The sequence below is a fragment of the Acomys minous genome (genome assembly GCF_964271855.1).
Source record: "Acomys minous genome assembly, chromosome: 1".
NCBI lineage: Eukaryota > Metazoa > Chordata > Mammalia > Rodentia > Muridae > Acomys > Acomys minous.
The window spans coordinates 13695288-13709494 of NC_140483.1; the positions used below are offsets into that span (position 1 = coordinate 13695288).

Genomic DNA, 14207 nt, shown 5'->3' on the forward strand with positions numbered 1-14207 from the left:
GCCAGAAAAAGAGTTCTAGTCTGGGAGCGATGCAAAGAGACTGTTTCAGGTGTTGAACACACTCTGGGGAGGGTCACCGCACGTGCATTCATTCAGGTGAGATGAAAACCCAGGAGGCCAAAGCTCATGATGCCCTGAGGAAGAACACAGCAAGCCTGGCCCAAGGCAGGGCCATGAGGCAGAGAAGGAAGTGCAAGTGTGACTCTGCTTGGATGGTGCACGTCCCCTGAGGCTACGGAGAAACAAGCTGAATCAAGGTTCATGGAAGACAGAAGCTTCAACAGAAGGGAGCCCGTGGCTTGAGTCAGGAAAGAAATGAATTTACCGGCACAAACATGGAGAAGTTCATGGAGGGCAGGAACTACAGTCTGATGGTTTCATCAAAACCCATGCTGGAATTTGATTGCAGTTGTCATGGTATGAAGTGACGAGATCTTGGAGAGGCAACGGGGTCATGGGGTACCACCTTCATGAAGAATGGATTAAGGCTGTTATCATAGAAGTTAGCCCTAAAAGTGTAATGTGGAAACCACCACCCCCTCCTTCCTCTCCTGAACACCTGCTCTCATGCCGAGTGACCTTCCATCATGGTGTGCTGCAGTGAGAAGGCCCTTGCCAGGTGCAGCCCTTAGATCTTGGACCAGTGAGCCAAGTAAACTCCTTTTGATTCTACCACCTGGTCCACCATGTTCTGTCACAGCAACGGAAACTGGCAAGACGGCAGGGCAGTGAAGTGCTCTGATGACAGCTCCATCCTATCAGTGAGCCTGAAGTAAATACATAAGTGTGGGAGCTTCTGGGGCTCCAAGAATGTGACCAAAACATAAGGCAGTATGGTGAAGGTCGAAGAATCAGACCCAGGCCGTGCTAATGTGCTATGAGACTGTGATAAGAGCCAGCCAAGGTCACACTGCGTTCGTTCACCTGGACGACAGAAGCTCTCTGTGCTCTAGGAATGACAGCAGGGTACCTAAGTGAGTCCCTGGCATGGAGGGCTCCCACCATGAAGGTAACAGGAGATACACACCAATGAGCCAAGTGGTGGATGGCGAGCTTAAAGGGAATTGTATCCCCAAGGGACAATGCCCTGAGAGAAAAGGGGGAAATCACAGTCAAAACAGGGATCACAGACAGAGTGCAAGTTAAGAGGGCCAGGGCTGCCAGGAATGGCAGACACAGGTGTGGTCAGGAGGTCACCCAGCTTGTCTCTGCTGGGAAGGCAGGTCAGTAACTATCACCACCCAGGTCAGTGAGGAGGTGACAGTGACAAGGTCCAAATCCTTGGTGGGTCCCGCAGGGAGTGGCCCAAAGAGGCAGATGACGGTGGCAGGGAAGGATGGAGAGGGTACCATCCAGACAGCACACTGGTGAGAAAATGAAGCACTCCTGTCCCTCTGGGAAGGAAGTCTGAAGTGGACACAGGTCCAGAACACAGGAAGCAGCTTAAAGGGAATTATGTCCCCCAAGGGACGAGAACAGGAGGGAAATGAAGCCAGGTGTGGCCTCGGGGTCGGTGCCTGTAGAAACACCCATGAAAAGGCCACACGGCTTCGCCTGCCTTTGCTCAGAGCCCAGAGAGTCGGAAGGAAACTGCTTTTGTGCCTCCGCCACGTGCCACCTTAGGAAGCCTGGAAACATCAGCAGCTGGTGAGGCTTTGCCAGCCAGCATTGGCTTGTCTCCAGGGCCTGTGAGTTCTGTCCCCTCCTCTGCTCCTACATGATTGATGGAGATACAGTGATGACAAGACTGGCTTTTGGGAGAGGGCCAGCCAACACTCACCACAGCCTGAAGCAAGAAACAAACATCACACCAGACAGAGGGAGCCCTCCAGGTTCAACGGTGCTCCCACCTCCCAGCAAGAAAACTCCCCACTGGCATCACAGGTCCTGAGCCTCCCGGAATGCCTGGCTGTCTTCGCATCAACTGTAGTTCTCCAAGTTCCAAAGCATCAAGGTCCAGAAAAGGATGCATATTCCCTTGCTATCCAGGGTGTGGTCCCCGAGGGCAGCCAGAAATGGGGCAGGCAGAAGGGCAGGAGACTCTGTTGTTAAGACGGTGAAGCCTCTGTGCCCTCAGGAGCGTCCTCGGCTGTGAAGAGGCTCCTCTCATTCTGTAGGAAGGGAGAGAGGTCACGGGGTGGCCTGGGAGGGAAAAGACAGACAGCAGCTGCAGGTGCCTGGCCCTGGCTGCAGGACGATGGCTTGGTCCAAACAGACCAGCAGTGGAGGCCAGGAAGGGGTTCACGCTGCCCCGGGTCAGGACAGGTCAAAGATGGTCACAGTGATCCCCAAGTTTCCGCTTTCCTTTTTTTTTTTTTTTTTTTTTTTTTTTGATAGATATAACTGGAGAAACTGAGGCCTGTTTCTCATGGCTGGGTCTGTGACAGGCTAGAGCTGGCTGAGAAAGGTTCAGCAATGAAGACACTGGGTCTAGTACAACTTCTCCTCAGCGGTTTACTCGTTATCGTCTGTGAGGTTCATGCAAACTCCAAGGACAATTGCCACCCTGAGCCCAAAGCCGTTTTAAGATGAGGTGATGCATCAGGCCTTTCCAGAGCGCATCGCTGGGAACTCATCCTAAGTGTTAATCACCAAAGTTCAGAGGGACTCTGGATATTAAAAACCCGGAAAACCAAAAGCCTGAAATAAGCGCTGTGCATATTTGATCTTTCCAAAGTGCGGCTTCATCTGTGTTTTTATCATGAGAGCGTCTGCAATCAGGCTCAGCCAAGCTGGAGCAGAGAAGGTTCCAATTGTGAGTAAACACCGCTCGTCTCAGACTGGCTGGAAACAGACATCGCTCCACGCAGCAAACCTTTCAGAGCACCTGTAGGATCTTTCCCTTCTAAACATCCACATAGTTTTTTAAATGCACCAAAACAAAACAAAAAACCAACCAATCTTTTCAGGATGGAAAGGGGTGGGGGGGTGGCAGGGGTGACTTTTGTTTCATTGCATATTGTTGTATTTTCAAACATTTTAGAAATGAGCTTTTACCTTTTTGCTTTAATAAATAAAAGTTTAAGTTTTAAGAAAATAGAATTTCTTCTTTAAAGACGAATGCACAGAGCTGGGTGTAGTGGTAAATGTTATGATCCTAGCACTTTGGAGACAGAGGCAAGATGAGCCTGAGGTCCAGGCCAGCTGTGGGGAGGGAGAGATGTGTAGTGCTTTGAGTCTTGTTAGACTTCAATCAGAAATTCCAACTCTAAATATCTTATTTACATAGAAGATAACGTTTGGGGTAGAAACTATTATTATATCAGTAATTCAAAGCCAGCGATTACAGCCAGGGAAAGGGCTGTAAGAGTGTCACAGACTCAGATCAGTTCCCAGGCCCAACACAGACGAGCCGCACAGGCTTGGACAAGCTTCAGAACCTCTTGGAGCCATAGTTTGTCTCGTCGTGTGTTAAAAAAAAAAACCCTGGCATGTAAAAGGCAATATACATAAAGGACACAAAGCCATGGTTTAAAACAAACAAACAAACAAAAAAAAAACTCCAGTTTTTCTCTGTTTCTGCAAAGCATGACAGATGTCCTCAAAAGCCATGGCTGATGTGAAATAATTTCACTTGAAAACAAGGCAGATAGATTTTCAAGGCAAAACTCAAGATTTCAATGTGTTTACAACTAGCTACATCCATCTTTGCCTCTAGACACCCAGAGGAGGAAGTAGAGGGGAAACAGGACAGGTCCTCTCCAAACTACACCGGAGGGAGGGCAGTAGAATACACACTGGATAAATAGTAACTTCCATTATTTCCCTTAAGTAGGTATGTACATGGACAAATAAATAGACATTTTTTTAAATGCCACTTGCATCTCTTTTAGCCCAGGAGGTGCAGACATTTTAACCACTGAGTATTAAATGCCAATCATTACTTGGGCTGTCAATACATACTAAGCCATCAATATGACTCATCAGATCAGGAAATGTGTAAAAATATAAAATGCCGGAAAGAAGGCAAATGCGCCATCTACTAACTCTGCTAGACTTTGGTTTAAAGAATTACCACGGGGCTGGAGAGATGGCTCAGAGGTTAAGAGCACTGACTACTCTTCCAGAGGTCCTGAGTTCAATTCCCAGCAACCACATGGTGGCTCACAACCATCTATAATGTGATCTGATGTGCACTATATACATAATAAATAAACACATCTAAAAAAAAAAGAAAAAGAAAATAATTACCACCATTCAACCACTATCCACAAACACACAGTATGTGTGTTAGGAAGCCAGACCACTTCTGGGTTCCCTTCTCAGTGTTCAGGGATCAAATCCTGTGGCGGGGGTTAGGTTGCTTGATTCAAAGAGAGAAGGGAAAGACCAGGAAGCAGGAACTGACCCTGTTGCCACCGTGTCAGTTCCACTAGCCATGCCAACCGGACCCGATTTGGGATTTGACTGCATTATACCCTCAGACTGGGAGATGAGTGTTGAGACAGAGGCCCGCCCAGGATCACTAGGACTGTCATTTGGATGTCTCTTGGTCAACTCCACTGCTCAAACTATCCACCTGGTTCTTGAATTATGTTTTCTCTCTCTCTCTCTCTCTCTCTCTCTCTCTCTCTCTCTCTCTCTCTCTCTCTCTCTCTCTCACACACACACACACACACACACACACACACTGAAGAAAATTCTTTCTGGTGACCCACTCAGCTTCAGGAACCAGTGCAGTGAACATCAAATCTGAAGGGGTTTGGGGTGCTCTTGAAACCCACTGCCCTCCAAAGCCAAATTAGGACAAAACAGCAAATTAAGTATTAAGTCTTCAAGAATGTGGTTTCCTCTCCAAATCCAAAGACGCTGAGAAAGTTCCTTTGTAACAAGAGAGCCAATCTCTGCTGCATGTTTGGGCACTGTGTACCCTGAATCTCTGTTCATCCTATCCAGGGGAGGTTTCACTTTTTCTGTATAAAGAAACAGCCTCAAAGCCCCATTCTCTGCAGTAGAATAGACCCAGCATTCCAGGGCAGAGAGGATAACATTCCATCACATGTGGCTGGCAGGACTTTTTACATCAGCCTCCAAATCCCTACCTCGGAATCCCTTTTCTCTCTTATTTCTACGTTCCTAAACCAAATGATAAGTGATTGTGCAATTTAGAAAGAGGTGAAACCTTAGGTGTGATTTTCCGGGACTTTTCAGAGCCCTCACCCCTTTCCTCCTCCCCAGGCACTCGTCCTCTGCTCCTTGTGGTTTGACCCTTATAGCAGGAGACTCAGGGTTCTATTTAAGAAAAACCCCTCTTACACTAGAAACCACTCAGACGAAACTGTTGGCATCTCAACTGCTCTTGCTTCCGGGTCATCTCCTCCTGTGCACAATCTCTCCAACGCTCCCCAGAACCAGGCCTCCAGGAGCTGGCCTCAGGGTCCCTCCCGCTACCCAACCCTGCTGTTAATGGTGCCTGTCAGGGAGCTGGGACTTGACCCTTTGGATCAGCCTTCCCTGGGGTGAGAATGTGGACCTTAAGCAGCCCCAGAAGGAAGCCAAGGGGCCAAGGGTTTGTGAAATGTGACACAGTCCACAGGAGACCTGTTCCCCCACCGCCCCCCCCTCCTTACTCCTCTTCGGGAGTCCTGGGCTGCACACCACACCTGATGACCCGTGTCCACTCTCCACGATGGGAGGAAGCTTGTGTGTCCTGGGGATGCTGGGACCTGGCCAGACCTACAGCACCTGGAACCTTATTTATCCTGGTCTTTCTCCATCCCTCTTCTCTCTTCACTCCCATCTCCTTTGATTTCCCCTTCCCTCCTGCCTGGCATCTCCCTACTTCCTCTTACAAGGCCCTCTGGTTGTGTTTCTACTTTGTCTCCAATTATGTCTACACGCAAACCACCACAGATGCTGACATTTTAAATGTTTAGTTGTTATAGTTACTTGACTAATTGCCTGGGCCACCGGCAGTGCATCTTCTCTCCGGCGGGCAGGAAAGAAACCGGGTGGGAGGGAAGCCCCGGCAGACTGGGTTTCGAGCCACTACTCCGGGCCAGGACACCTTGCCACGCCCAAGAGTGTGCCTCCCGCGGAGGCTCAGCAGGAGCTACATGCTCCAACTAGGGCAGGAAGGCGCGCCTTGTACCAGTAAGACTGGCCTCAGGATATCAAGAGCTGTGTCTCCTGCCCCGGGACATAGGTGATGGACAAGGTCTGCCCAGCAAGTGTTTCTGCCTGGCCTCACGCTCCGCCTACGCATGCAATGTAGGTGAAACGGGAAAAAAAAAAAAAAAAACAACCCGATGTGGGCTTGGGGGCGGGGGAGGGGGGCTCTGGGATAAATGAGAGTTAGAAGCCGCTGCAGGTTACTCACGTGCCAGATAGCGAAGAAGATGAGTGCAGCGCAGAGCACCAGAGACAGCATGTAGCAGAAAGCAGCGAAAGTGAAGGCCATGGCTGAGGACCCCCAGATCCCACCACACACACAAAGCCGCTCCCTGGAGTCCAGTGCCCTCCCAAACAAGGGCTAGAAAGGCGTCTCGTCCACACGCTCCTGGCAAAACCAGTGGCTAGGAGCACCCACGACAAGCAGAGACAGAGTTGAGAGTCAGCGACACCGGCAAGATTCCGGCAGGATCGGAGACCCAGGACCTGGAGTGCCCACAGGTACAGAATGTCGCTGGCGGCAACTGTTCTCCTAGCTGAAGAAACCTAGAGAACACCTGCAGACCAATGTCAACTAGAGACAAACAGGCACCGGGGTGTGAGGACTCCACATAGGACCAGGCGAAAAGGTCCCGTCCTCTGGAAAGCGCCCACTCTGTCCTCGTCCGAGCGAAGAGGTGGAGTGAGTGTGCCACCCAGACTCCAAGAGCGTCCAGCCAGGTGCCCGGGATCGAGATCCCACAGCCTCCCTGTCCCCGGAGCACAATTCTTTAGGTGGCCGAGGCGGGCCAGGTCCCGTTAACCCTGCGCCCCAGGCTAGGGTCTTCCAGAGCAGCTGTGCACACAGAGATGCATCCGGCCCCGGCCCAACCGAGTCCCAGGGCCACCGGCTTCCGTAACCCGGTGCCTGGGAAACTGGGTCGGTCCGGGGCGGCGTGGGCTCCAGCCCAGAGGGCCAGCTCCGGCCCGGCAGCTGCGGCGCAGGTTTCTGGCCAAGTGCTGCTCGCGGCGGAGCGGGGCTCCACCTGCTGCTGCTGTCACCGGCGCCAGGAAGACTGCGGAGCTGGGACCCCTCCCTCGCGCCGCCCCACCCTCGCCGGCTCCTGAGCAAGCCCTCCCTGCGGGCGGGGAATGCGGCGGTGGGGGCCCGGGAGGCGGCGGCAAGGAGGTGCGGTGCTTGCCCGCCTCTCGGAGGAAACTTGCCGCCCGGCTTGCGGAGGCGGGAGGGGCAGGGACTCTTTAAGCACGTGCGCCTGGAGCGAGTGGGAAGGCGGAAGACTATGGCGATGACGTGTCCGCCGCCCCTAGGAATCCAGCAGTTTTGTGTACACCGAAGAGGGAAGTGAGGGGACTGGGTCTCTGGAGTGTTTTGGCCCTTGTTGGTTGTGTCCTACTTGGGCAGATTTCCCAGACTCTAACGTACTCCTGATGTGGGGTGCCTTTACAGGTCTACCCTGAGGCCCCTGCAGGATCCTGCTTTAGCACCCATCCCTGACATCCTCTGGGTTCCTACTCCATCCGACCTTCGGATTAGGGGGACCGACCTGAGCAGTGATGGGATAAGGCAAGGCTACAGCAAACGTTGCTGTTAAGGGCGTATAATGTCGGAAGACAGACTCCCTCCTACCTCCAACCTTCTTAGCCTCCTTAAATAAAACCTGAATAGCAAAGAGGGTCTTCGAACCAAAGAGGACCTAGCAATTGGTACCCAGTCAATCCATAAATGGTAGGGACTAGTATACGTGCCTCTGCCACAGTGGTTTAACATCATAGAAATTTGTATCATAGTCCTGCAGAGAGAAATTGGATTTCAGATGAGTCAGCCCAGGAAGCAAGAAGAAATGTCCTAAAAGATGACTAGCAAGTTCCCCTGGGGGTATAGATACACACCATGGTTTGGGGCATCTCAGAGCATCCCGGTTATGTACAGAAGACAGTGTTTCACTCATATCCTCCCCAACCTCTGGCTCTTAACAGCTTTTTGTCCCCTCTTCTGCCACCTCCCCATGATGGTCCCTAAGCCTTAAGGAGGAGGGGTGTGGTACAGGTATCCATATGTGGCTGGCTGAGCATTCCACTGGACCTTGGCAGGTTGTGTTTCTGCACTGACTGTCCTCCACTGCACAAAACAACTTCTTTCATGGGATCAGAGAGCTGCACTAACCTATAGGTACAGAGATACAACGTTAGAGGACACTTTGATATTATTTCCACTCAGCAAAATAATTGTAGTAATTTGCCTTCTGGGCACTAACAATTTCCTAACTATGGATTCTTGGCCAGACTTATACTAACAGACATGAGTTTCCTCCTATAACAGACCTTAAAACAAATCAGAAAGCAGCTGGTTACCCCTGTAACATTCATGCCGCTGCTGCAGATGGGCACATCTTGTCATATCAGTCGTTATTGTAGCTCATTGGGTTCACACCTGAGTAATACCGTTGATGAGACACACACATATGCACACACTCACACACACACACACACATATGCACACACTCACACACACACATACACACACACATATACTCTCACACACACACACATGCACACACTCACACACAGAAGCCTGCAAAGCAATTTGTGGTACTATGAATGACAGACAGCAAGGAGGAAACTCCCTGGTCAATGCCAACTTGATTTCTCCATTTCCTGTGACCCAAATGTCTTCAGCAATAGAATCTTATCAAGTTCTGGTGGACAACCAAGAGTAAGTGATGATATCCTGTGTTCTTTGGGAGTCTCTGAGACACCTCTAAATGCTACAAGGGCCTCTAAGTCAAACACACAAATCTAAAGATATGATGCTACGACACACATCTTTCTGGGTCTGGAAACTCTTTACTTCAAGCACGTAATCTACACTGAATATACACTAATGATAAAGCATTCCGAGATGTTTCTGAAATCTCGGCTGAGATGCCAGACTTCCTTTGAAGTAGACATGAGCACAGTCCGTACAAGGGATTTCCACGACATGTTTCCCATTGGTGTCATTTTTCTGAAGTATAAACAAGAGTTTAATATCTTGTCCAAGGTGTTATTCTCAACTGAACAAGATCAAAAGGGCTTACATTTCTCATTTAAATTAATTATTAAAATGCTGTATGTATAATTTTCCTAGAAAATATTTTATTGTCTTGATTTATAACTTGTCAAACAAGTGGCTTTCTTACTTAAGTAGGTTTGTTTTCCAACAAGTGGGACTATGAATTTAAAATGAATATATGCTTATATAGACTTGACTGTTTCATGTTTGAAAGTGCTTGATTATGCTTAAGTACATATTGGGTAGTCTTAACATTTGAAGTATATTTTCCTAAAATTTTAAGCTGTTTTTTTAAGTCAACATTTGTTTAATTCAGAAGAGTTTTCAAATGTATTATTGTATAAAAATTATCTTTTGCTTTCTAACTAATCCTTTGACTAATAATTATAATTTTAAAAAATTGTTCCCTAAGATTTGATATGTAATTGACATGCTGATGAGTGTGTGTGTGTGTGTGTGAGAGAGAGAGAGAGAGTGTGTGTGTGTGTGTGTGAGTGTGTGTGTGTGTGTGTGTGTGAGTGTGTGTGTGTGTGTGAATTATATGGATTAATAACAAACGTTTCAGCCCTTATAGATTCTTAGTTTGTAAGAACTCCCTATGACAAAAGAGAGGTTTACAAGCAAAAACAAATAGAAATTTCCTAACATGTATATCTGATATTCCCGTGGGAGATGCACAGAGAATGAGACGTTCTCAAAAAGGTGGCTTTGACTTTCAGCTTATATAACACATTCGAATGACAGTACATTTCTAGAGAAGTGACTAGGCAAAAGAAAAGACTTGGAGTGTCCAGATGTGGTGACTTGGAGGAGAGCAAGTAGCAGGCAGAAGAGAGGCAAGATGGAGCCTGTACAGGTAGACAGGTTCTCTTGACCATCTATGGGCCAATAAGGCCCAGAATTGCAATGTGTGGCCAACTATTCTCCATGATAGGAGAATGCGGGTGGATTCACTTGTTGGCTGGAGGGGAATATTACAGCTTTCTGATTCTGTCTCCTGTCTTTAAGCAGGTAGGAGGAGGGCAGAGCCTCCTGCACATGCCGTCTTCATTGCTTTCATGTACTCATTCCTGTTTGGGGGTGACATATTCAGGTCTCCCACACAGTCTATTAAGAATTAATTATGAGTGCCATTCGTATCCCATCACGTCAGTAACAATGGTGGGAAACCCATGATTTTGTTAAAAATCATAAAATTATTTGGTATTGGGGAAATAAAACGTATGTTATTCCTGTTCCAGATCTCTGGGTGTGAAGGGCATTCAGGATGTGTGGCAGACCCTCCAGGATACAGCTTGCTATAAACATCACTGCGTCCTCCATAAACGATTGAGCTATGTGACTGTTAACGGAATGCTAATAAGTGTACCCACAGTTGGTTGTCTCTCTATTCTGAGATAGTTTTTAAAAATTCTCAAACTTGTAAATATTGAAACACCACACTTACAATGTGTGCAAGAATTGCAGTGTGTAAACAATACACCTAAAGTAGCAGTTATTAGAATCAGGGCACAACCATGATTTCAATATAGTCGTGAAACTGAGAGGCACACACCAGGGGGGCAGCTTTGTCATAAATAAGTACATGGGAGGCCCGTCTCCCAATGGGCCTTGTGACATCCTGTCATGGTTAGCCTGAATTAATGAGCTTAATTTAAAATTTAATTATTAATTGATTTTTTTTTGCCATGTTCTGCAAGGGCCACCATACTGTTTACCAATCAGGAAAGAAATCTTTCAATAGTGAAAGAGTCGAGGCAGTCACGCTAATGAATATTGGCTGAATAAAGTCTAAGGCAGAAGACAGAATGACTTTAAAGACAAAGGCTTTTTCTACCTTGGGGAAAGGTTTGTCTCTCAGAAGACATCAGGGATGCCTGTAGTTTGGAGAGGAGACAGAAGGCAATTTTCTGCAGACTGGAGAGGTTGAGGCCAAGAGGTTGGAGAAGAAAGGACACGCAGATTACTTCATGCCAATGTTGTAGAAGACACAACTGTGGCTGTGTGGTGCTGGAAAGGCCGGGGCCAGGCCTAAGCCTCCCAGGATCTCCAGCCAGCGAAGGGAAGAGGCCAGAAGTAAATGGCCTAAGACTCAGGAAGACCCTGTGTGCACCTGTGACCACTGCCAGAGCTAGAAGCTTCTGGTATACTTCAGTGTTGTACCAGCCTCCCTCAGTATCTTTGCCCAAACTTGTAAGAACACTCCTGCATCCCTAAAAACAAATGTCCTTCTAGCCAAGCATCCAAGGGGCTCAGAGCTAGATTTAAACTATTTTAAAGAGTCAGGAGGTTATACGTGCAGCTCATGTGAACCTGTGCTTTGTAGATTTTTCCACATGTGAACAGGGGCCAGGCAGGATAAAGAAACAGGTCTGAACCTAGCCAGCCCCAGCCCGGGCATGCAGAGCGACACAGGTTACAGTGGACTAAAGGCACCAGCTCTGCATGGAGCTGACAGTGGCTGGCTCTCAACTGTAGAAAAGTTATTATTGAATCAACTATATGCAAGTAAATGGGGTAAAGTGTCCTGTGGGCATCAAGGATGAAGAGGAAAAACCTTTAGATCCTGGTTTTTAGAAAGCAGCTACAAAACGCAATTCGGGGACGACTCAGAAGTACATCACGGCAAGATGTTGTCTGATGTGGGACAGCGGCCCAGTTCTTAAGACAAAAACTAAACTCACAAACATCTGAACTCACCAACAAAGAAAGAGAAAGGGGCTTCGGGAAAGTGTCTTACCTAGACGGAGTCTCTGGTTGGGACTCAGGGGAACGGGTTGGATGGTTGCTGAGAACCAGGCATGGTGGGTGTGAGGCGCTTAATGAGTGGATGGAAGCTGGAGGCTGGAGAGTTGCTGGCATTCCAACAAGGCTTGGCTGGGAAGCAAAGGAAGAGCTGAGCGTATCCCCATCTGCGCCAAAGAGTTAATGCCAGCTAGGGGACACGCTTGTGCTGAAGGAAGTGTCTGGGCAGGTTTTCCTATGAATGGAGTGGGATGGCCAAATAGGATGAAAGGAGGCACGCAAACCACTGAACTACACTGCCCAAGAATTCACAGTACTCCCCTTTAGCAACGGCCTTTTCTCTGATGCGTGTGGGCATGGGGTGGAGGCAGGAGTTGAACTAGAGGCAGAAAGGGGTCAGGGCTGGGAGATGCATGGTGAGCCACTTGTTAGCTGTGTGGGGACATTTTATCTGCCATCACCTTCAGTGAGGCAGGGGGTGACTACACATGATAAGAAGCAGAAAACACTTGCCTCTGATTCCAGCTAGGAAGAATTCTAGGCCAGTCTGGGCTACAAAGTGAATACTTGTCTCAGATCAAAATGACAAAACCATCCGAGAGGGAGTAGGAACAGGCTGATGTGTCTGGACAGCGTGGAGCTAAGTGCTGAGAAAAAAACTGGACGTTAATTGCCTAATGTTGCCACCTTGCCTGTGACGCCTCCCTGAGCACCCAGCATACTCTCCTTTGCCCTACATCACTGGTAGCTGGACCAGAACACCTGGTCTCGGACTGCTGATAACGAAAGCCAGAACTCAGCAGTACACTGGTAATGCAGATGGCCGATCAAAGCCATTGAGAACTTCCGTGCTTTTCTTTCCTAGCTTATAAAGTCCGGGATGAGAAAAACTCATCTTCTCAGACTGTTTGGTGAGGCAGACAGATGTGGCCAGGTGTCAGAGCTTTAGCCAGTGAGGTAGAGGAGATTCTTGGAAGAAGCCCCACCCTATTACTCACCCATTTAAAAAAAAAAAAAATGCTTCCATGAGATGAAAACCTTTGGCTCTTTTCTGTCTTCCCACCTGCAATGTGTATACGATGGCCGGAAATACCACAGTGGTTTTTTTGTGACCATGAAAATCAAATTCACACGCTACGGATGGGAAGTCAGAAGGGAAGGAGTCCAGGACACTAAAGTGTGTCAGGGTCTAAGCTGATTGTTGCTGTTAGTTTAAAGGTATGGACTAATAAATGTTTATTATTAGGCTACGTTATTACGGTGGTATCTTCTACCTACCAATCAATAAAAGACACAGACACCTGTTATATTTAGAATAGCCTTGGCTGGGGCAGGGCAGATATTAATCCCCTAAACTACCTTCCATATCTCCCAGCCCCCATCCCATGCCATCTACTTCTAATAATTTCTGAGCTACCTCCCATCCATAATCCCAGACTACTTGCTAATGTTCTCTGTCTCCTCCATCCATGCAAATTAGGCCATGTGCTCTCCCCACCTAACCCATTGCGGGGGAGGGGGGCAGGGGGGTCCTCTTCCTTCTCCTCCCGTCCTTCTGCTTCTATCTCCCAAGATCCTCTCTGTCCTCCAAGCCCTTCGCCCCGCCCCTTCCTTCTGCCTTGCCCAGGTGTAAGCCTTTTATTCAGGCAATCAGGGAGGCCAGGTTCAGGGCAGCAACTAGAGCTTGGGGGTCAGCAATTAGCATCCGAATGCACTAAACCAACCTCCAACAGCTGATAATTCTGATTTTATGTCATATCAACGGGAACCTTTTTCCTATTAATCCATGACACTAGTGAAGAGCTATGTTCACCTGTCAGCAAAAGAATATTTTATTTCTGTAGGTTCATAACATGAAAAGTTTTGGGCCGAGAGATGGTTCAGTCTATAAAATGCTTACTGTGTATCTGTGAGGACCCAAATTTGATCCCCAAAACTCCTGTTAAAAACTGGGTGTAGCACAAGCTTGCAATCCAGAGCTGGGGAGGTAGACACAGGTGGATCCCTGAAGGTTGCTGGCAGCCCCGTCTAGCCTAATCAACAAGCCCCAAGTCACATAGAGAGGGAAAGAGAGAGAGATCCTGTCTCAAAAAACAACATGGACAGCTTCCGGAAAAAAAGATAACCAACATTGACATCTGGCATCCACAAACACACATACACCAGCGTATACAAGAATGCCAGCACAGGCAAGCTCACTCACATGCACATGTAACACACACACACACACACACACACACACACACACACACACACACGTGTAAGAAGCTTCACTGGTTTATTCCATAAGAATTCACAG

The 14207-nt window shown here is 48.2% G+C and overlaps 1 protein-coding gene across 3 annotated transcripts in view; it reads right to left on the bottom strand.

The window, feature by feature from the left end:
- Positions 1-14207, bottom strand: part of CNIH3 (cornichon family AMPA receptor auxiliary protein 3) — a 240433-nt gene that overhangs the window by 100663 nt on the left and 125563 nt on the right. The window contains exon 1 of one of the 3 annotated variants that reach the window (XM_084793952.1): positions 6320-7179. The exons of the other annotated variants lie outside the window; for them this stretch is intronic. Coding sequence (XP_084650078.1) covers positions 6320-6400 — 81 coding nt within the window. The 5' untranslated portion in view covers positions 6401-7179. Of the gene's footprint in view, positions 1-6319; positions 7180-14207 lie in introns of those variants that run through there. 3 annotated transcript variants of the gene reach the window in all.